The sequence below is a fragment of the Lepisosteus oculatus genome, chromosome 2, assembly GCF_040954835.1.
Source record: "Lepisosteus oculatus isolate fLepOcu1 chromosome 2, fLepOcu1.hap2, whole genome shotgun sequence".
Lineage (NCBI taxonomy): Eukaryota > Metazoa > Chordata > Actinopteri > Semionotiformes > Lepisosteidae > Lepisosteus > Lepisosteus oculatus.
The window spans coordinates 63,268,862-63,292,174 of NC_090697.1; the positions used below are offsets into that span (position 1 = coordinate 63,268,862).

Sequence of the window (23,313 nt, forward strand, 5' to 3'; positions counted from 1 at the left end):
CAATACGACATATTGTCCACAGGGCCTCTCTCAGCAAATGTTAATGAAATAATCCTACCGAATGTCAAACCTATCCTTATACTTTTGGTTTTGTGCTGAAAACTTAATTTTTATAAAAGACTTCCCAAATCTGCCCGCCCTCCAAACAACAGAAGTGCCTGTCCAGCATACCTTTACCGTCAATGTCAGAGCAGAAGACTTTACCAGTCCTTTCCGATGTTTCCTGAGTGGCCCTTACACTAGACCTCTCCTTGCAGGACATTCCTGAAGTCCACTGACCTGCATTTCTTAGTAGCACAGCCCTTGTCCATTTTCTTCATTGTCCTTGGTAACAAATTCAGCTCTTTCCTATAAACTTTTATATCCTTGCTGCCCAGCATGCTTTCCAACCCAGGTATTGTAGTCCCTTGGCCAAGACAGTTCCTTGACTACCAGCACTCCAGCACCAGTCACCTCTGCCTTTTCGCCCTTCCACACACTAAGCACCCTGCCCTCCTGTGCCTTCAGCTCCCGTTAAGTGTTGTGGTTTGCAGGTCTGGGGAACCAGCTGTATTCCAGTCACTTCTCCTCAGAGACTGGTGGAGCTCCTGCAGAGCTGGGGTTGGCAGTGGCTTCTTCACTCTCAGTCTCCTCTCTCAGCTCAGGACATTTCTTCCCTAGGTGCGTCTCTCTCCCAGTGCTGAAACCCTGCATTGCGCGATTGGAATCCTGAATTTTCCCTCTTTAAAATTTCACTTCACTTAACAACCAGCTTAGTTACTGACACAATAAGTCAATATATGGCCAGCTACTACTGCAAAACTAATTTTTCAGTGGCAGTATTGGTGTATGTGTACCTCTGAGGTCTATGCTGCGTTACACTAAATGTTAACAAGAACAGTAGTGGAAAGACACGTGTTCACTTTGGAGACTGACTGGCTCTTTTCATGTCCCCTCCTCTATGGAGTAGGATTAATGGCTCCAGTGTTTTGACATCACACCTTTGGTCAGCCTCTCAATCCCCACGTTAAGGTTAAGCCAAGGAGCCTGACCAGCCAGTTTCTGCAGCTCTTTTCTCATAAATGTGTACTGTTTTACCGCTAAAGGAAAACTGAAAAGTAACAAAGACAGGATAGATACCTCTTAAATCACATACGCACTCTCTTCAAGTCCCACCTACACAATCCACACATACATTCAAGAGAGACTGGAGTCTAGAGCTAACCACACAGGATAGGCGATAGAGACAGATGGTATAATCATCCACAAGCGAGAGAAAGAAAGATGGTCTGGAATGAACAATGCAGGAAAGGAGAGAAAGAGAAAGTCTACAGCTAAACACAAAGGACAGGTGAAAGAGTGAAAAGTAATCTCGAGCAGGAGTCTGCAACTCATTCCTGGAGAGCTGCAGTGCCTTCTGAATTTCTTTCCAGCTAATCTCTTAATGACTCAATGGGATCAATTAGCTCTTAAAGTATGAAGAATTAACATGTTTCTCTCAAGTCTGTCCATAAAAACCACAGGACTGCATCTCTCCAGGATGAGGGGTGCAGACCTTTAGTCTATAGCAAACCACACAGAGAAGGAGGTGATAGAGGAAGTGATATAGAGATATCTAGGTAAAGATAAGAGATGGAGCACACAATGCATTGGAAAACTTTTGAAATTGCTGCTGGGGTGTGGAAGACCCTTTTCAGTAGCAACTCTCTGTACCCAAAAAGGCAAAAGAAACACAAAGGTTTCTAATCAAGAAATAAGAGTGGATCTGACTGCCTCGTGTTAAAAGATCTTAGAGGACCTTCAAATCAAAGGCAGAACTGGATGTGAATTTTGACCAAATACAGAAAATGAAGCAATTAAAAAGCATGACCCATGAGCTTTAAAATCTGAGGACAGGCCATTGCTGAAGTACTGTAATTATTTACTTACAGTGCCAAGGGAACAGCTTGGCGTAAATAAGAGTGCTTTGGTATTCTAAATCAGACAAAATTTAAGAGTATGAAAGGTGGAGTTGATCTCTGACCTCTTGCTCCTGCTGAAAGATGACCACGCGGCCACCCTTATCCCCCGTAGCCAGAAGCTCTCCCGAGTGATTGAACTCCACAGTGGAGATAATATCAGCTGCAAGACACAAACATAGGATTTTTGTTAGGAGGTATTACAATGTGTACCACACAGAGCCCTGTCGTACTGAAAAAAGACACTTGTCCCACCTAACATAGTAGAACTGCTCAGGTTTCCCACAACACTTCTGCACTCCTTAGCATGAACACCAGCCAACCATCTGTGCCAGAAACAACTATAGCGCATACCACAGGACTTGCTTCTGCTCTCTTTTTGACATACCAAATTGCTAGGTTCAGGAATGGAAGGAAACTGAACTGTTCATGCTTGTTGCCTTGTTTACATAGGTAGAAAGGGAGTTAACAAATGTGTTACATAAATGTACTTGCTTTTCTGCTTCATTGGTCCAATCAGTATGGCAGATGGCAGCAATGGATGTTTCTATCCCTGTTCTGATTAAGGCGGAGAATGTACAGTGGGGTGCATTGCATGTCACAACAGACTACAGTCCAGTCCAGAAGCTCTACTTGTAACTCCCAGTTACTTCCTTATTCAAGTGCAGTTCCGAAGATATTTTTTCCTGTTCTTTTGGCTAAACTACCCAAGAGTCCAAACAAACTAAAACGGTGTCTTTAAACATCTCCAAAAACGGGACACCCCATCCCTTTTTTAATTTGTGTCCGTCTGGTTTTCTGTGGCATCACCATAGGTCCTCCGGCAATTAAATCAACAGCTGACAAGGGGACTTACTGTATTATCATCATGAGCAAATGCATGCAGAAATAGGCACCAAAAAACAGAATAAACCAGACAGCCAACATCAAATAATAAATCAATTGGTAGAGAGCACATATAAGTAGTTTAACAAAGACTTAAAGCTGACTGGAAATTCTCAAATATTACAAATACAAAGTATAGGAGACAAGCTCGATTGTATGAATTATCTTCCTATAAACCATTCCAATTACAAAAGATCCTGTTACATTTAATACAAGACACTATTATACTGTAAAACACTGCACAACTGCATCTGCTCTCAGATTAGAAATTCACTTCTCCAGAATTAACCTAACACACTGCATGCTGCAAAACACTAGGAGGCAACAATGACACGTTTAAACTCAAACAGGACGGTACATTACAACCAGGTCTAGCTGAAACTGTCCACTGGGCTGAAACTCATTTTGCAGCAGGCAATCTCAGACCGACGAGCGTTTCTTTAAAAGAAGTGGTTTCCAACTAAATAGACTAATAGCTATTAGAACCACTTAAATACTAAGAAAGTGAGGTTTCCCAATAAGGTGTTCCACACAGGTCATGGGTCATTTATACCGGACCAGTTAAACGAGAAAGAAAATTAAACACTGAGTCATATAAGGGATTCTCACACACTACAATAGAAGCCCATTTTTTCTAAATATAGCAGGGTCAAGACATCTGCAAACTTAACATTTGCGAATTTGCTTATTCGGGATTCAGTCTGCCAGAGGAGGTCTTGGATGGAAGAAAAGCAGAGAAACAGAGCCAAAAGGTGTTAAAAGCAACAGACTAGGATTGTGAGACGAGTATAGTTAGTAAATGAGCCTCCCCCTGCCCAGGTACCCACTACCCAGCCTCCACATTTCAACATGGTCTTGTGTATATTTTGTAATAAACACACCTGGGGTACAGGACATGGGAGACGACTTTACAGGCTCACCAGCAGTTTTATTACCCTTTAGATTACAGAAGGACATGTTAATCAAGGAGCAGAAAAATAGCTGGAAAGGCAGAGTAAGAAAGTGCTGGAATCTGTTGGAAGCAGAGGAAGAATTCATGTTGTTTATTGTAGCTGATTACTATAGGTTTGTGATTACTGTTGTTTGTTGTATTTGATCAATTAGATTTTAATTAACCTAAAGTCAATGCATTAGTACTTTATCACACAAGAGAGAGTTACCTATGTCTTTTAACAATAGATAATACATTACACGGAAGGACAGGAGTGAACAGGACATACTAATTTGGCTATTCACAATGTCAACTTCTCTAAACTCCTTCAAATCCAGACTCAAAACCTTCTGTGCTGGAAGAGGTGTTAGTGGGGCCGGCAGGGGGTGCTCACCCTGTGGTCCATGTGGGTCCTAATGCCCCAGTATAGTGACAGGGACACTATACTGTAAACAGGCGCCGTCCTTTGGATGAGACATAAAACCAAGGTCCTGACTGTGTGGACATTAAAAATCCCAGGGCGTTTCTCGAAAAGAGTAGGGGTGTTTCTTACCAATCATGGCCTCCTAACAATCCCCATCTATGAATTGGTGGTGGTGGAGGGGAGTCCCCATTACCTGTAAAGTGCTTTGAGTGGAGTGTCCAGAAAAGCGCTATATAAGCGTAAGCAATTATTATTATTTAACTGGTTCCATTCTTTACCCCTCTACTTCCTCTATACTTAGTACCACCATCCACGGTCTCCTCTATGTATTGTAATTGTGTCTTATCTTGTGGATTCTTTATTTATAATTGTTGTCATTCTGTAAGATGCTTTGAGAAGCCACCTATACAAAATTAAGTTTATTATTATTATTATTCTCTGCACTGAACGCTCTGAATGTCAAGACTCTACTGTAATCTGACAAAATTCAAACCAAAATGTTTGTGATGTGCTTCCTGTGGATGTCCCCTACTGGTCCATCCACACTATTTCAAGTACTGCAGCAAATCTACTTTTTTGCTGGGATTTTTCTCCAAGCCTAATACTGTCCAGGTCCATCCTTGACTCTAAAATCTGACCAGATTTGGCTCCAAGGGAAACGTCAGATAACTTCATTTAGCAGCCCACAGAACTGACACATGGTCCGATATATATCACAGTGAAGTCCACTTAAAGAATAACCAATATAAGAATCAACCATATATAGTGATCCAAAGCCGTGGGACAAAACTATTCCAATACCAATTCGGTTTTAATTAATCACATATAAAAACCAAACACACTAATAAGATTTTTTTGGTGCAAACTCACTTTGAAATATAATACAAAAATGAGTGCAATGAGATATACTAAGCCAACAGAACTATTCTGATTAAATATCCACTCTAGTGTTATAACGCTTCTCATTTATAACACACAGTGTAATCCTTGCTTAGAAAAAAAATGTGCTGATTATGTGCAAAAAGGAAACAATTCTTCTGGAAACATGAAACAAGAGACGTGGTTTAGAAATCGGGCATTCCACAGCCTCCGTCAGATTTGTAAAGACAGGGAAAGCACCATGAAAAAAAGAATGGACAAGAATGTAGCTAAGCGAGGCACGTAAGGTTGAGAGGGACACAAGATCAGGAAGCCCGAAAAAGACAGGCTTCCCCTAGGTGGAGCGTTCGTGAAACAAATCTAAAGACTCCAATAACTTCTACTGTGGCTCTGGCTGGTTTGACCTTTTTAAGAAACAAGGGAATACTTTTAACAAAATACACAGAGAAGCCGAACATGCACAAGTTAACTTAATAGAAAATGAATGGATCGAAATGAGACGTGCTGAAGAAGACATCTGGAATGCACATGAGAGTGAAATTAACTTTCAAGGCCTGCTGGGTAGCACTCTTACTTTTAAATCTGAGAACAGGGCAAGTTCAAAGAAAGAATTGCTGTTCTGTTATTCTGTGCAGTGATTGGCAAAGAACACTTTATATTTGGGGAAAAAAAAATCAGGACCCAGTGTATTTTAAACATGTGAGATTTTTTTTCACGATGCTGCCAATGTGCCTGTCTGTACAGTATAAGTCTCAAATAAAAGCACATCGTAATTCAGACATAGCCTTGCTATGACCTGAAATAATATAGTTGTGGAAAATGTGACATTTCACAAGTGGAAAAAAAACGTTGTTTAAAACAACAACACCCATTTAAGTCTGCTTTTAAGATTCACCCACTTATACCCTTGAGGAAAGAAGTAGGTGTTGTCAAGGTGGGATAGCCTAGTTACTTAAGGCTGCTAGTTCCTAAGAAAATGATTATTAACGGAAAAATAGGATGCTTAGCAAATGGTGGTTGGCCATTTTAATAACCAAAGTCTATCTCATACACTACCTGAGAGAAACACTCTAAAGACAAGCAAAATACAGCTTGCAAGGGTGTTATGTAATAGATCACATAATAAAACTCCCTGGCTATGTCTGTAATGCGTCATGATGCCAGAATTATTAAAATCTGATCCTTAAAGCAGCAGCTTGCATCAACTGCATTTTTTTCCCCCTGCTTGCACCTTGTCATATCGCACTTGTTCAAATTTCTTATTCTTCAGCAAAATATAGATTTTGAGAGACTGTAACAGAACAAGAAAACCCCAAAAGGTCATCCTTAGGAATCTTGACAGACCTATGGCCTTCAGTATTATCAATAGTGTGGCACTTTTTAGATTGGCAAAATCAAAACCTTCTATACTCCCTTATCATCCACTATAACAAAATCCTTTTTTTTCTTTAGAACCTGTGAGTCAGGAAGGCTGTAGATCAGTGAATCACCCACCCTGCTCCCAAACATCATCATAAATCAGAAAATGCAATACTGGACTGGAAAGAACACCCTTTATATCTCGCTCATCTTTTCAACTTGATAGCCATGCTATTATTATAATGCGGCAAATCAACACTTCTTTCTATTATTCAATCAATTCCTGGAAAAGGGGTGGAAATCAGATTCAGGAGGCAGACGAGTTTGATGCATTGAGATTCTATATTGAGTCAAAGACTCTTCAACAAATGGTGCCGATGAAACAGAAACGCATCAGTATTACATCTGGTCTGCCTGTGCAGAAAACCAACATAAAGAAGCCCTACAGAAGACCCAAAGACAACGCAGCTTATTAATTACGGTTATTACTTTGAATTTATAAGCACTGAAACATTCTGGAAGAACTCCCTGTTGTGCCGAGTTTGGCCAGTGTGACTGGTAAAGAAAATAGCTCTTTTCTATGGTACAAGACATGCTCTGAGAATATAGTCAGGAAGACAAACGCAAGGCGTGGATTTATGCTGAATGGGAATGGATGCCAATCAAAGCCAAAAGTTGCACAAAAAGAAAAGGGCAACGATTTTGGAAGAAAACAGTGTGACATATACATCATGCTACACATACAAATCAATCACTAGGAAAATGTTACTAATACCTAAGCAACCTTTCCCTCATTAACTGGGGATTTCAATACTATTATATACACTGAGCTAAAGTAAAAGAGTAAAATCACGTATCTTCGTAACAAATTACATTTCATTTTTCCTGATAATGTGTTGGAAGGGGTGGACTGGTATATTATTAAACATACAGGACATGACCCAATTCATCATGCTAATTCCAATGACTGACGGTTGATCAACCTGGAGTGTATTATGACAAGCCAGTAAGTGCTGCTTCCCCTGGAAGCAATAAGATATACAATGTTTGCAGGTACTGGCTTCTGGCCTTCTACCCCATTCTTCTAGTACAGCATGGACATGCATGTGCTTGTTCACTAGATGAATCTAGATGTGGCATGAATCCAAGATGCCACAATATTTTAGCTCATCCCACATATGTACAATAGGGATCAAGGCTGGTAAGCAGGGCTTTTACCATACGTCGTTTCATACAAGACTGTTGCCATGTCAGGATGAACCACAGGAAAAGCAATAAGAGAGGTCTCAGGACTTGATGCCATATGGGCATCAATCACTATAAGTGAAGCCCTGCCCAGATCACCATACTTGAACTATCCCATTGAGTGGTCTGTTGTCCACGACAATGAGTGTACATTTCTGCACGTCTGCATCACACTTACTGCTCTGTGAATGGCTTTGAACAAAACCTTTATTCATCACAGAAGAGGACATGGCTTTACTTCTGCCATGTCCACAAGAGTACTTCTCTTGGTAAGTGGGGCATATCACTTTCTTTCCATTTATCAATTACTAAAATGTTTATACTTTATCTTTCCAAAAACCATACACAAGTCAAATAACGGATTTCTTTTGACGTTCGATATATGAGAACAACAAGACTATTGAGAATACTGTAGTAAAGCACTGAACATGGCTCAATGTATTACAACCTTACTGTGGCTTTGCCTTATCTTCAAGTGACAGACAACATAATTTTACCCCAAAGACTGCTTTGCAGTTTAGAAGATTAATTCAACCTAGGTTACTCCTAATATAAAAGTATGATTTATGTTAATTGGAGAATCCACTGTAAGATTATACTACAGGGCTTTCAAACTTTCAATATCACCTCTTTTTTTGTTACCAGAGCTGTGCCACAGCAGCTTTGAGACCAATGTCTCATGCTTTTTACCATCTTTTCCTGACAAAACAGCCAGTCTGAATTGAGCTGTATTGTAAACAGATCAGCTGGGCTTGGGTATACCACTGTAAAGAGGTCACTTCTCTATCAGTATAGGGATATACTGGAAATCAAGGCTGAATTATACCAAGAGATGAATTTATTGATGCCACAGACAGAGGAAGGGGTATTTTAAATATGATGCATAGTTAGTGGAATTTAAATGTGTTAAGAAAAAAGTGCAGTAACCTAATTTCTAGAATCACACCCTCTCCCTGCTCCAATAGAGGCTGCTGCAACCCAAGAGACCAAATTGAATTAACTCTTTGTTGCCCAGTGGACTAGAAAGACAATGGAGAAGAAAGGCATAGGGCAGAGAGCCTTTGTATGGCACTGACCTCCCTGGGGCCACAGGCAGACGGGGGTGGGGTGCGGGTTACAGGCAATAGACAAAGCTTACATGCCTTTATCATTATTAAAGAGTCTTGTAACCTGAAAAAAAAAACACTAGAATTGTCCAGTTTGTTATATTCGCAGGGGCCCTGTGATACAAATATCAGCCTTGTGTATTAGTGCGTGTTAAGCTCTCACCAATGAGCAAAGCCAGGTAAAACCAGATACTACTGCTTTTGTGTGCTTCACTTTGTATTTATGTCACATGGATATCAGTCCAGCTGGGATCTGTGTTATATTAACAATGCACCTTAAGAAGACAGCCTTAATGCTCCATTCAGCTTTTTCAGATATCAAAACACTGACAAGCTACTGACAAGCTATTTTTTTTTTAATATCAACCTGGTGTCAGCAGTAGCTTTCCTGTTGCAGCTCACAGAGAAGGTTCCTACAGCACACAGGGAAGTACAGATGGGACCGTCCAACCTGCCCATCCTTTAAGCCAATCAGTTTGTGACACATTACAGGCCGTGGAGAGATGATCAGATGGTCCAGGGCCTGTTTCAGAATGGACACTGCAAGTCTTCTGGGGCCCAGGAAGCTGCAGTTGTCAGCTGCTAGGAGCTGAGAGATCCCTGGTTGTCTAATGCTCCCTGCAGTTGACTAGAGACATGACCCAGAATACAACTTGCTCAAAGAGCTCAACTTGTGCTTGGAGGACAGTTCCAACTCCTTGATAGTGTACACTATGTACTTCCACTGCATACATTAATTAAAGTAACGGCTAATCCTAAGGCACAGAGTGCCCTGTAATGGACCAAGTGCATGTCTACTTATTGGACTTACATACAGTTAAACTGAGTAATCAAAAAATAATATATGCAACACCTCTTCATATACAGTCAAGTTAGCTTTTGTGAAATTAAAACAGGGGAATGTGTTGAAAAACACTTTTCTTGTTTGTAAATAATTTTCAGAATATCTTATGAAAGCCTGGAATGGCTTCATCTGTATTTTGAAAAGTATCTTAATCCAGAGCATACTGCTTCACAAGTGGCAACCTAGCCTGTTTCAGAACCACAGCTGTCTCCATCTGCAGTGGCTTTCTCTACAAAGTCCTTGCTGTCACTGTTCTGCCCTCTCCCCTATATACCCACAGCATACAATCTAAGCCTTATCACTGTGCTGGCACTGTTGTGGTGCAGGGCAGAGACAGCCCTAAAGCTAATCATGTGAGAGAAGAGCTGCACTTTACTCCAGATGTGCATAAAGGAGGACCTACATGCTTTTGTCTGGAATCACACAGTCCCCGATGCTCGAACACGCACACAGATCGCATATGAACTCAAAGGGGTTCATACAAAGACACACACACAAGCCTGCAGACATCATGTGTATAAACGATAACGTAAGTCCATGCGCTCAAGCACGTAAGGTGCAAAGAAGGTAAGTTTCGATAGGGAGGATAAGAGGAAAGATCTGGAATATATTCCTGCATTGTAGCAAGCTTTTTGAGATAAAAAAAACACATTTCTATCCACAAGGGTGACGTTTCTGAAGTGATGGAATTATTTATGCAACTGTAGAAGCTTGCTATGAGGTGGAAAGGTATTCCTACCCATCATCTAAATCAGTAACATACAAAAACGATGAACAAACAGCAAGCCAGTCCATAGTTTTTTATATGCAGAACTACAAAAAAAGCTTGATACAAGCAATCCAAATCAATACATTTGCTTAATGGTCTTTTTATTCAGCCTAGCCAACATGGATCTAAATGGGTACATGACAGTAATCAAGCCATCGCTGACTTTTTGAAACACTCCTCTGTATTAGTTGTAAATGCTATTTCTGCCACAATTTTGCATGATGTTTCCAATCCAAGCACCATGTGACCTATGCTCGTGAAGGTGAGGTTTAACTCAATAACAGTCAGAAAGAATACTTTACATTTAAATTATGCACTCTCCTTATTCATACAAGTGATACAATTGTTACCAAGTAGAAAAGTGTGTTAGAAAAGTCAACTAACCACAGGCAAATTCAATAAATAGAACAATGTAGAAAGTCTACTGAACATCAATTTCAATTAACACTCAATTTATGCACTATTTGCTCATTTTTGGTTTGAGCGCCTTAAGAATATACATCACTTTTTAATTTAGGACCCTATTAGTTCTCATTTTAAAATGCTTGGGCACGGCAGGCAAAAGATGCCTTGGTGGAGCATTTGAGACAGCAGATGTAGAAGTAGCTTGTGGGGATGAATAGAGTTGTTTAAGTGGCACACAGGCAGCTGGGGAATCTTTGACTCAGTTTTCTTCCAGCTACAATTCATCACATACTTAAAAAAAAAATCAATAACTAGAACTATCCACAATTAAAAGTAAAAAAAAACTAAAAAAAAGGAAAAACTGATTTGAAATGTTACTTTGGAGTCTGTGAAACAAATGGCATTAGTTTGAAAAAAGGACTGAAGATAGTTACACAGGCCAGATGCATCTATTGGCCCATCTCATGGATTCTCTACCCCAGTGGTTCTCAAACATTTTGGACCAAGTACCACCCCTGATCAAACCAAAGCATCCAAGTACCACCTACAAGTCATCTTCTCACAGGAGCCACTGAAATTCTCAGTGACCAACATGAGCAAGTGTGTGCGCACACACTCACATGCACATATAATAAATATTATTATAAACTTTATTTGATATAGCACCTTTAGTAAGAGGGGTGAGCCTGTTTAATTGAGCAAAGCAGATGTGAATTCATTTTTCGAGCCTTGATACAACTCGCAACAGAGTGTAACATTTTAAATCGTCATGCATTTTCTTGACAGCAAAGGTCTCACAGTGGATGTTGCTCTTCTTAATACCATCTTCCACGGTCTCCTCTATTGTTATTGTTGTATTGTTGTAATTATAATTGTGTCCTGTCTTGTGAAATTTTCTTATTTATTGTTGTAGTCTTCTTATTTATTGTTATTGTCATCCTGTAAAGCGCTTTGAGAAGCCACCTTTAAAGGCGCTATATAAAATAAAGTTTATTATTATTATATTATTATCCATTCATTTCTGGAGCAACCTCTCTAATTCGTGCAACTACACCGCTGTGTCGGCTTGTCATTGCTCTAGCACCGTCTGTACAAACTCCGACGCATTTTATCCAGTCGACGTCATTCTCTTCGATAAATTCATTCAGAAGCTGAAATATGTGCTCTCCTGTAGTTCTTGTTGGTATCGGCATACAGAACAGAAAGTACTCATGGGACGTACCCTCAAACTCGTTTCTAACGTAAATGAGCAAAATAGCCAAACTGACGACATTTACAGACTTATCTCATTGCAGTGAAAAGCATCTGCTCATCTTAATGCGCTCTGTCAGTGTACTTTTGATATTATCAGCCATATCAATAATTCTAGGCGTGACTGTGTCTTTCAGAGGGGGCAGCAAGTCTAGCTGTTTTGTAGCCTTTTCTCCACACAATACGCGTCACAGCTCTTTTGCCAGCGGTAAATAAGGTTCTTCAAACAGTGTGGGGCTTACCTGCTTTAGCAATCCGCAAGCTTGCATTTTTCCCCATTTCCGTTTCATGCGCATGGGAGCGAAACACAGAGACGCTCTGTGTATTTTTCTAAAATTAACCTAGAACAGTTATTAAATATTTTTCTGTTATCTATCACGCTTTCCTGTGCTCACAAGATTCCCAACGTTTGTAGCACATATTTCTATGCTTCCTGTGCTTACAAGATTGACAGTGTTCCAAAATCACACACATTCTCCTACCTGCCTATTTGCTGGAGATAATCTTTTTTTAAATATAATTTGTCACTTTCGCTCGTAGCACGCATTCCTATAGAATGGTAAAGAATTACATTGTAGCTCTTTTGTCCACTAAAGTTTTAGTGCGCACTGTATCGTGGAACGTAGGTAGGCTGCGTATTCGACGCGTATTAAAATAACAAATATGAAAACCCGTCCCGATTTTCACAACAAAGTTCCAGGGTCATATGGCGTACCACCATAGTTTGAGAACCACTGCTCTACACTGTTCACCACAGTTAATTACTAACTACCGTTTTCCCTTCACATTTTAGATCAAATTTATAAACTAAGTTCAAACCTCCTTTGTACCTTAGTTCAGTCCTATGTAGTCAATTCTCAAGGTGTAAAGCAAATGCTGATATGAGAATTTCTAACTTTAGAATTACTAGGATCTATCTATCTAGGTTTGTTGTGAGGGACAGTGTATTTTGTAGTTTACACAATATGCAAGTGCAGGCAGTGGTGTTTGCATGGTGTTACTGAAAACAAATAGACCCGATGTTTCTACTAAGCTAATCTAAAGTTTCTCTGGTCTTGGTACAGAACTCACCACCTACTATAGTCTCTCACTCTTCTCTCTCAAAAGAGAACACAGACCCATTTTGTATTCCAGTCAGAGGGAACATTGATCTACCAGATCCCTACATTTTTCATAGTGGATGCTGTAGTAGGCCTCAGTTTTATACTCTCAGCAAAAGCATTGGGGTATCCACTTTGTCTGCCTATTTCTTTGTCTCATTGGTGGTCAACGTAAATAATTACAAAAATCTGGAATTTTCAACAGCTATTCTGCCTATTTGTCATGTTTTTTCAGAAACATGTACAGGTTAAATTAATTTTTTAGTTCTTGTCTACTCATCCACATAGAGGGTGTACCTATCTGGTAGAACAGACCCTAGAGCTTTTTTCACTGCCTGCAGAATGTTGATGCCAGTGTAGCGTGACAGGGTTTTTTTTCCCCCCAATCCTGACCAAGCCAATGAACACCTATTTACGTTGAAATAGCACCGATATTAAATTGTAATTTTTTGTTTCTAGGAAGATTTAATTTAAAAAGTTATAAATGCAACAGTTTAATTCGACCATCAGACAGGTACACTTACATTTTATTGAACAAATATGATATAGATAAAATTAACAGTTAAATGTAGTACTTCCATTGAAAACATTGTTTCAATGTATTGTCATTTGTCTCAGAGAGCCTCAACAAGCATCATCTACCTGTTCACAGGTATCTGAACCTTAGATGTCACACATCATCCATATTCATTATATAAATGTTTAATGGGGTCCAGGTCTTGGAAATATGGAATCCACACCATAACCGTCAAATTCTCAGCTCACAAAAAAGCCATTACTATACCTAAGCAGCTTGAGAATGTGTTCTTGCAAAGGTAGGGCATTCAATGAGGTCCCCAGAGTTGACTGATGCAGTGTTTTGCAGGTTCCCTTTAATCACTACAAATGGAGCTCTTTAGTGACGAGACACTCTTAGTCAGACCATCATTAGCTGGAACATCTTCACATGTTCCCATTCCTCCAAAATGCCAATGGCACAAAGTTTTTGATAAACTGGCGTTTTCTTCTTGGATCAATCTCATCACCTGTGCCCAATCAATTTTCACAAATTAACATCCAGCATTTAATATCAGAAATACATAGAGTTTATTCTTCTTAACAGCATACTTGCATAAGTAGAGTTATGTTTCTTTTAATGGTCAGTATATTACAGCATGTGTGTATTGAATTTCTTTTTCCAATTATTTAAGTTACTGAGGATAGGATAACAGTGTCTGCCAAACAAATACACCGAGACACAATAAAAACAAGACGGCCTACGTTTTAAATCAGTTTAAAAAAAACTGAGCTCCAGTTATGTAATTTCAGAAATAGCTAAGTGCTCAGTGCTTAGTATTTGAGTCGAGTTAAAAGAGACAAAATTTGTGGATAAAAAATTTGTACAAACAGCCATTCCACGGATTATTTTAATTAACGCAAGAACAACAAATCATGCCTCTTGGATAATGAAGCTAGCCTGGTTGCATCACCACCTTCAGTGAACCTAGAAAACTGTGGTGGTAGGAGACAACAGTGGAATGCTTTATTCACTGATGAGCACTGTTTTGCCCCTGATAGACTGTGGTGACTTGCATTATTTAAACCAACTTGCTGGGTCATGAAAGCTTGATACTGGAGGAGATTTTCAACAAAAGAATACCTTGGACCCAGACTGAGGACAACCGTACTGCTCAGAGATTATTTATCCTTTCCTCCTAGTCAACGGACAGAGCCGACTTTACTTCTTGAGGAGGCTCAGGTCCTTCAATGTGTGTAGTAAGATGCTACACATGTTTTATCAGTCGGTGGTAGCGAGTGTCATTTTCTACGCAGTGGTGTGCTGGGGCTCTGGGATTAGAGCAGTAGATTCCAAAAGGCTGAACAAGCTCATCAGGAGAGCAAGCTCTGTCATTGGGTCTGACCTGGACCCCTTTGAGGTAGTGGCTGAGAGGTGAATGATGTCCAAACTAGAGGCCATCATGGATAACTTCTCCCATCCCCTCTATGACAGGCTTGCAGGAATGAAGAGCACGTTCAGCAATAGACTGATTCATCCACGGTGCGACAGGGAGCGCTACAGGAGGTCATTCTTGCCGTCTGCCATAAGATTGTACAACGCATCCACCTTGCGTCTTGGCAGAGGCAACATCGACAGTGACCTGTTTCTGGACTAAACGCATATACACATCTACTGCTACATCTGTTCTCTTTCTTTTTCCCATTTACAACCACTTTTGTGCAATATATGCCAGGGACCTGTGCAATACATTTATATTTATATCTATGGTTACATCTATATTTATATTCATACGTGTGATACGATTTTCTGTGTACTGTTCTGTTCTAGTTTGCTCTTGTGTGTCCGGACTGTGAGTAACTTTTGTATTGTATTGTATGTATTGTACTATTATTATATAATTCGTTACACTGTGGCTGTGTTGTGTGTGTTAAGCTGCTGTTGCACTGCAATTTCCCTCACGGGATCAATAAAGTATCTATCTAACTGGATGTGTGGATCTTCCAGCAGAAAAATGCAAGACCACACAGTGATGATTGATAAGACTTTGGCATTGATTTCTTGTGCCATGTCATGGTCAGATTCTTCTCCTGACTGGAGTCCAGTAGAACATCTATTGGACCACTATGCCAGGGTCATCAGCACCAGCCAAGCATGACCAGCCAACCTCTACCAGCTTGCTGGAGCTGCTCAGGAAGAATGGTGGGGCATCCCATCACTTCTTCCAGGATTCTGCTAATATTCTTTCAGCTGTATTTTTGTCACATTTCTTGTGACTACCCTTCAATACCTAAATTCTAAATATTTAAACCCATTATATGCACATAAAGACTCTGCTGTGCATAAGTATAACACGCTGCTTTATAGGCTGGGGGCTAGTCTATACTCCCATAGAGAACACAATATACTGCAGTCATAACTTCAATTAAGCGAGTTAAACACAAAAGATTCTTTTTTGCTTAATACATAATACATAATACATTCTGAGAGGTTTCTTTTAGAGTTTTAATATCTAATTTGGAACTTAACACATGACCATAATAGCCACAACTCTAAGGAGCTGTTATCCATTTTTGTTACAGAAATCACACATGTGAAATATTTAGGAGTAGTGATAAGCAAGTACATCTTCCCAAAATTCCTTTCTACCATGCACCTCTTTTTTGTCTTTATCTCTGCCAGAAGATTGCACTCGGGGGTCCAGAGCATTAATTGCAATTTATAAACTTTCTACATGACTGCCCCCCCTAAGTCCAAATATACAGGGAATCATAATAGGCATTCACCCTAATAGACATGGCTTTTCCTGCTGTGTAAGTAGAAATCTACATGAACTATAATTAAGCAGAAAAATAACACTATGTTAACACTAATAAAATGCACAGTCCTTCTGGGGAGTGTTACTCAAAACTCTAAGCACAAGATGCATACCAATGGTAGTCTTGTATTGGAGGAAAGATGCCTATAAAACTTCAGGTATTGAAACCTTGAAGAACTGGAGATACAGACTGAATGGATTTGTTCCTTTTCTAAAGTTAGGAGCAGTAAGTCTTCTTAAGTCTTTGATACTGTATTTTAATTATTTTCCAATGATCCACCATAAAAGGACAATAGAAAATGCCAATCTTCACAGTACTGTTAAGAAAAGCCATTTAACCTACATCCACAGTACTATACTTCTTTGGAATGTGCAACTAGTGGGTGGTCAAAGATTTTATTTAATCCAGACATAAATTAAATTGTATTAAATCTGTTTAAAAAAACAGACATGGTGTCTCCCCAGAAATTACACAGACCCAGTCTGTATTCTCAGATCTAAGTGCTATGATAAAAGACTAAAACAAACATCAAAAGGGGATCATTTTTTCCTGCTAAATGGGACTCATTTATAACAGCCAAGAACAGACTATGAAATAAACGGCACAGGATGTTTTGCTCAGTACATTCACCTTCTCCGTTTTTAAATCTCCATATATTGTTGTGCTTGCAGCATAAGACAAGTAATATTTTAAGCAATTTTATACCAAATGACCTGTTCAACATTCCATAAGGGTTAATAGGTGTTAGACTTTTTAGATTCTCCTTGTTTGCACTAAAATGGTTGCAAAGCAGGGCTTTGGGGAAGCCTTCAAGCCCATTTCAGAGCACTTTTTCACTATTTAAATCAGAACTAAAACAACAACAACAACAACAACAACAACAACAGACAAAGCCATCTAAATCTTCCTTCTCCTTTTTAAATGAAATTACTGAAATGGAACAGAAAGCTTGGCTTTAGAGTTTTGCAAAATGAGAGAGAACAAGGTTTTTTCTAACCTAAAAGCTTTCGCATAGTGCTTCAAAGAAAGAAAGAATCAACCCTTGACTAAAGAAGTTATTTACTAGGTCAGTGGTATATGTACAAAAAATAAGTCTACATATAAAAGTACAGAATTAAGCTGCAGGATGATGAATATAGGCCAGACAGCCAACTCCATATATAACAAGACAAGCCAAAGAAAAGAAGAATAAAACTTAAACGCAAAACACGAGAAAACCCACAAGTTAAGGCTTGACAGGTTAGAAGAGCAGGACAAGCTGTCTTACCTTCAGCCACATCGTCGTCTATGGCACCTTTAACCTGAGAGAAGCACCACTGCACGTCATTCCCCCCACCTCCGGCTCCTGGAAAGCAACAGTCACACAGTCAGTTTCAACAGCAACCCGCCCCTTATCAATCACTGCACACAGCAGCCTTTCTTCGGTTAGCAACATCGCACAGCTGTGTGCAAAGCCAGATTACAACAGTGCCAGGTAGCCTTACAAAGTTTTCAGTTATAGCCTGAAGCAGCCTATGCTGACATTGCTGGATACATGGTGCATAAACCATGTGACCTTGGCACACTGTACTCACAATCTGCATAGCACGTGATCCACTAGAGCTATGCCCTTTAATAAGATATCTCCAGTTCAAATAGTGAGTGACTGAGCTAAATTCTGATGGGGAAAGGAAAATGCAAAAAAGAAATATTTAATGCATTAAGATCTAAAAAAAAAAAAAAGATCACCATGACAAACAGCAAAGATATTCCAATAAATGTGCTTGATAATGTGTTTATTCGAAAATTGTTCATTACCTAGAACTTTTTAACTCTTACCATTTCCCTTTGTTATGCTATAATTATGTGCCTATCCCATTAAAATCACTCTGATTGCATTTCTGGGGTCCAGTGCTCAGAATCAAGGTACTTCTGCAGTTCCAGACAATTTTGAACCACACACAAGTCACTGAATGTAGCTTAGAATCCCCCCCCCTCCCCCTTACTGGATATTCACCAATATTGGCAATACTAGAACTTGTTTACTAGAGACCACAAGTTTGGAGTGAGGGAAGGAACATTTACACAACAGTGGCGAATTAACAGAAATGTTATTATTTGGAATCCCTACTTTTAAGCTTTGGCTTCCCAAAAACATAATTGCAACAGCTAATCAACTTGGCATGTAGTACCACCAAAGAAAAAACTGTTCTTTGACATTTTCACTGTTAAGTGGCAAGTTGGAGATACAATGGTCAACTCAAGCCTGTCACACAATGCCAAATCTCGGTCAATGTTCATCACCACTTGGGGAATTTCACTTACAACTGCCTAATGCTTGACAGGCTATGAGGGTCAACCTTTCTGAGTGAGCCCCTTGAAAGCTTGTGCCACTAAACAAGCTTTGCGTTTTGGCCGACTTCAATTCAAAAATCCCTTTCCAGGAGAAACATGCCCAAGAACACATAAAACATTCCCTTTTCTGCAAGACAGCAGTGATAAGCAGCAGCACTAAAAAAAGATCTGTGTAAAGAGAAACAAATGTATATACTGCAATACTATTCACAATTACAGGCAGAAGATGTTCAAGGTTGGCCTAATACTATGAAGCAGTATAAATAGGGAGGCCATCACTCCAGGCACGAGAGTGCAAAGTGATTTTATAATATTAACTATATTCGGAAAATGTAATGTGAATTGAAATGCGTCCACAATATTTTCAAGGCAGACTGCTTTGTGTTCATAATGGAAAGATAACCATGTGTTATCGAGCACTGCATTAGACAGGATCAAAATGGAAATGGACAAAAAGTCTAACTTCTGACTTCCTACGAGATGGCTCATTGTCAAAATCCAACAGATACAGTCATGATGGTACCGATGAAAGGCACAGCTTTATACATTGCATTCATTTTATTGGTTTATGACCATTTAACCAACCTAATGCTGTATTACTCAATGAATACCATGCCTATGCTTGATCTGCATGAAAGGCCTCCATGATGTTTAATTCAGATATCTTTCAGCCACATTCTTATTATGCTCAGTCCTGCTGCATCTCACAATTTCTAGCTAGAATCTAACAATCATCAGAAATAGGAAAGACAAGGGTGTCCTGTATTCCACTTTTTGCATATCCTGCAATACGTGTTATTACTCGTGGCCTAGCAAAGCACAACATCCAGTAAGTGCCTGGGGAAAACAAAATTAAAGTCGCTCCACATTGAAGAAGCCCAATGAGAACACAATGCCGTGTGCATAATACTCCAATTGCTGGGTCTTTTTTGCCCATTTTTCTTGGAACGTTTAATCACAGTGGCAACTCCATGCGATGTCAGCACAAAATCAAGGAACATGTTTAGCACTACACTAGGCTATGTGAAAAACTAAACAAAACTATTTATGATGGAAAAGATTAACAATAAAAGGGACAGGATGCATATACCATAGGAGGACAGCACGCATTATGTAAGCAATGAGAACACAAAATGTGGCTGCAAGGACATTTCTCTGGATCGGGGCTAAACTTCTAATTCTTAACCAAGTGACAAAGCACTACGGGCAAGTGTTGCAAGTAATATTGCATACATTTGTTAGGACATTCACAGCAATTCATCTACCAACTTACTGTTGCATGTTTTAGTTTCACAGCCCAAAGGAAACTACATGTTTTTACCAGATTACGGTAGGGTGTGAAATTCTTGCACACGGCCTTCAGAAAATGAAAGCAGTCAAGGTTTTTAACCAAAAAAATGCTTATAATAGATTTATATTAGAACAGCTATAATTTTCAAAGTTCTGAGCAATACACTTAAAGATATTGTACTAGTGGAGGCAGAAACAGTATAAATCAGTCATACTGGACAGGAGAGCACCCACGAGGATGAGAGACCCTTGGACATTTAGTTGGCCACACATGTAGCCCCATAAAAGTCACCAACACATTGAGTAAATCATATCAATATACTGTATCTTGCATTCTGATTTATAAGGAACACCTTAGCCCTTATCTAGACTTACACTGTTAAGATATATCCACAGAAATCCCATACAAGCATTTGGACAGACTGTATTCATTAGGGATCTAAAGTAAGAGCAACTTTTAAGAGCTATGAAACACCACTGAGCTCAAAATTAAACTTTAAGCTGTATGCAGTCAACAGGGCAATTATATATGCCAGCTCATGCTTTCTAAAGCTCCAAGCATTAAAAATTATAGTTTTTCTAAAATATTAACCCTAAAATGTATTTGACTTTATATTGTTTATTATGGCTACAATAATCAAGACAAATGTGCTTTACGCCCTCACTTTTTAAAAGCAAGGGTATATCTCAACTTTGTGATATAATTATGCACACGCCCTGCAAATATTTCAAACACAGTATTCAGACTTTGATACAGACCGATATGAAAACAAAATTACTATATTGGGTCTTATATTTAGCCAAATATTTGCTAATACTACGACCCTAGAAATCAGCAGGACTGAATGGACAACCAGTACTTACAATAGCTGACTTTTCAGCAACAGTCGTGGGTGGCTGTATTGGGATTTTAAAATGCATATCATTGCATCTATCACATCAAACACATAACCAGAAATCTTTAAGAATAAGAATACATAAAATAACTTGTTCAACAGCCATGTAAAGGCAGATCTATTTCAGCACAAGGTAAAATTATAAAAGCTGAGGTTCTTGACCATAGTCTTCACATTCACAATTTCCTGAAAACACTCCTACACAGAAAATAAAAAAAGCACTAAATGTATTTGTTCTTCTGCTTTAAAGGTGTTGGAAAAACTTGCAGTTTGCAAAAATGTTTCTCTGTGATTGTGAGTCTAAATACATCAAGAAGGGTTACAAGTGACATAAGGCCGCCAGAGTCCACTTGGGTGTCTGTGATTCCATTACCTGACAACCCAGATTTCACCAAGCTGGGTCTTGTTGAATGTCAGTATCAGAGTAGAAAAAAAGACAAAATGTGCCCTGTAAATAACCAGTTTTAAAACAGAATTATTACGACCACATTACAAAAATTACATTTCCATGCAGGACCAGATGTGAGATTAGTGGTCTAAAAAGTGAACCATCTCAGTATTAATCTTACCTGAAACTTACTGATGGGATTAACAAAGACAAGATGTTTTTCCAATGGGAGAATAACATTTGATCAAGTCAAGATGGAAAAGTATGTCAGGTGAAGGGAGCAGGAGACAGAAGAGAAAAATAGACCTGAGTTTTTCTACTGTTATTGGGTTTGGTCCTCAGTACGAAACATATATACATATATTACATCCAGTATAATACACTCCCACTAAGGCATCAGGACCCCTGGCTTTCTGCAACATTACCTCAGGTGTTGCAATACAAAGTTCCAGCCAAACCATTGGATCAATGGGTTGAAGTGGGCCCAGTGCAGTAATTTTATAAAGCAGATGATTTTATTCTGACCATGGAAGGGGGACCATTCAACAATGGATCAACAACTACCACCACATTCACAACAGGAACTTGATTTTAAGCCTCATTCAACAAACCAAACACAAGGTGGTTCAATAGCTTTCTCACAGTGACACACAGTAAAGCAGCAGTAATTCTGGGATCACCAACTTCCTACTAATTGATTCTGTCATAAATATTGGACCACTGAGCTACTCTGAGTACCCCTCAGCAAGGGATGAGATTCCAGACAACCGGGAAGGCAGATACATTGGTGTTATACAGCAACATGAGATTGTATTCTCCACATAATATGGTACATAATATGGGAACCATTCCATGCTGAACACTTACAGAAGTGAGTTGCAAAGTTTCTGACAGGCATACCAATATTCTACATCAGTGGATGTCAAATAAGGGTCTTCAAAAATGGCCTTCCTGTCCCCAGAAGCAAGGAGATGTTTTATACCCCAATCTAGTAGTATGAGTGCTATGTCAAATTAAACCTGTCAGACAGTGGATCTTCTCCATACCAAAGTTAACAGTACATCTACTGACCTGCAGTTCTTCTTTTAAGACTTTATCATTAAAATAAGATAATTGAGATTACAAATAAAAAATAATTTGTTTTTAAAAATTGTTAATTACTGAATTGCGTGTCTTGAAAAGTGGTCAAGATCAGAAAATCTCTCCATTTCCAAGTTCTGAAAATAGGTGCTAATAGACTATAACAAGTCTAGGTTTTACATCACTACCTCATTGGGTGCATAGGGTTATTTAAATTCTTAATAGTGAGCAGACAGGTTTGTAGATTATTTACTGTTTCATGGGAAAAACAACCTGCTCAGGTCATGCAATTTAAAAAAAATACCAGGTGCCGACTTTGGTATTTAAATTGTACTTAAGTTGCCAAAATGAACTGATTGAGAACCTGCATAAACAACCATTCACAAAGATTATTTTAATTAATATAAGGACAGTACATCCATGCCCAGTTTGAGTAATGAAGATCGCTTAATTGCTACTTGCATGACTGAAGGTGGCCTGTCTGTGACAGCAGTTGCCCAGAGAATGAGATGTTCTGCTTCACCAATCAGCAGACTAATTCAGAGAAACCAGGAAACTGGCTCACCAGGAACAGGCCACATCCTGGAAGGCAGAGGGTCACCGCAACGGCTCAGGACCGTCACATCCATCTGATCCATCTGCGTAATCGTTTTCAGACTGCTGTAGCTATAGTACAAGAAATTCCAGGAAGAAACAAGGCACGCATCAGCAGGATGGCTCTAGCTTGCAGTCTACATGAAAATGACCTGAATGCTCAGAGGGCGTTCAGGGGTATCGCATTGAAAGGTGAAGTTGTCATTTTCTGTGGGCCAAAGAACGTCTGAGGTGGTGGTGTGGTGAACAGTGCAAAATGGCACCAAGGAATGCCATTTTGA

At 39.3% G+C, this 23,313-nt stretch overlaps 1 protein-coding gene across 2 annotated transcripts in view; it reads right to left on the reverse strand.

Annotated features, from left to right (window-relative positions):
• The window catches only part of LOC102689847 (serine/threonine-protein phosphatase 2A 55 kDa regulatory subunit B alpha isoform), a 49,626-nt gene that overhangs the window by 24,084 nt on the left and 2,229 nt on the right, over positions 1-23,313 (reverse strand). Inside the window, exons 2-4 of one of the 2 annotated variants that reach the window (XM_015345069.2) lie at positions 23,004-23,104; positions 17,718-17,795; positions 2,003-2,100 (exon numbers count right to left, since the gene is read on the reverse strand). In XM_015345069.2, coding sequence (XP_015200555.1) covers positions 2,003-2,100; positions 17,718-17,795; positions 23,004-23,076 — 249 coding nt within the window. In that variant the 5' untranslated portion in view covers positions 23,077-23,104. The remainder of the gene's footprint in view (positions 1-2,002; positions 2,101-17,717; positions 17,796-23,003; positions 23,105-23,313) is intronic. The other variant, XM_015345077.2, reaches the window with a different exon arrangement.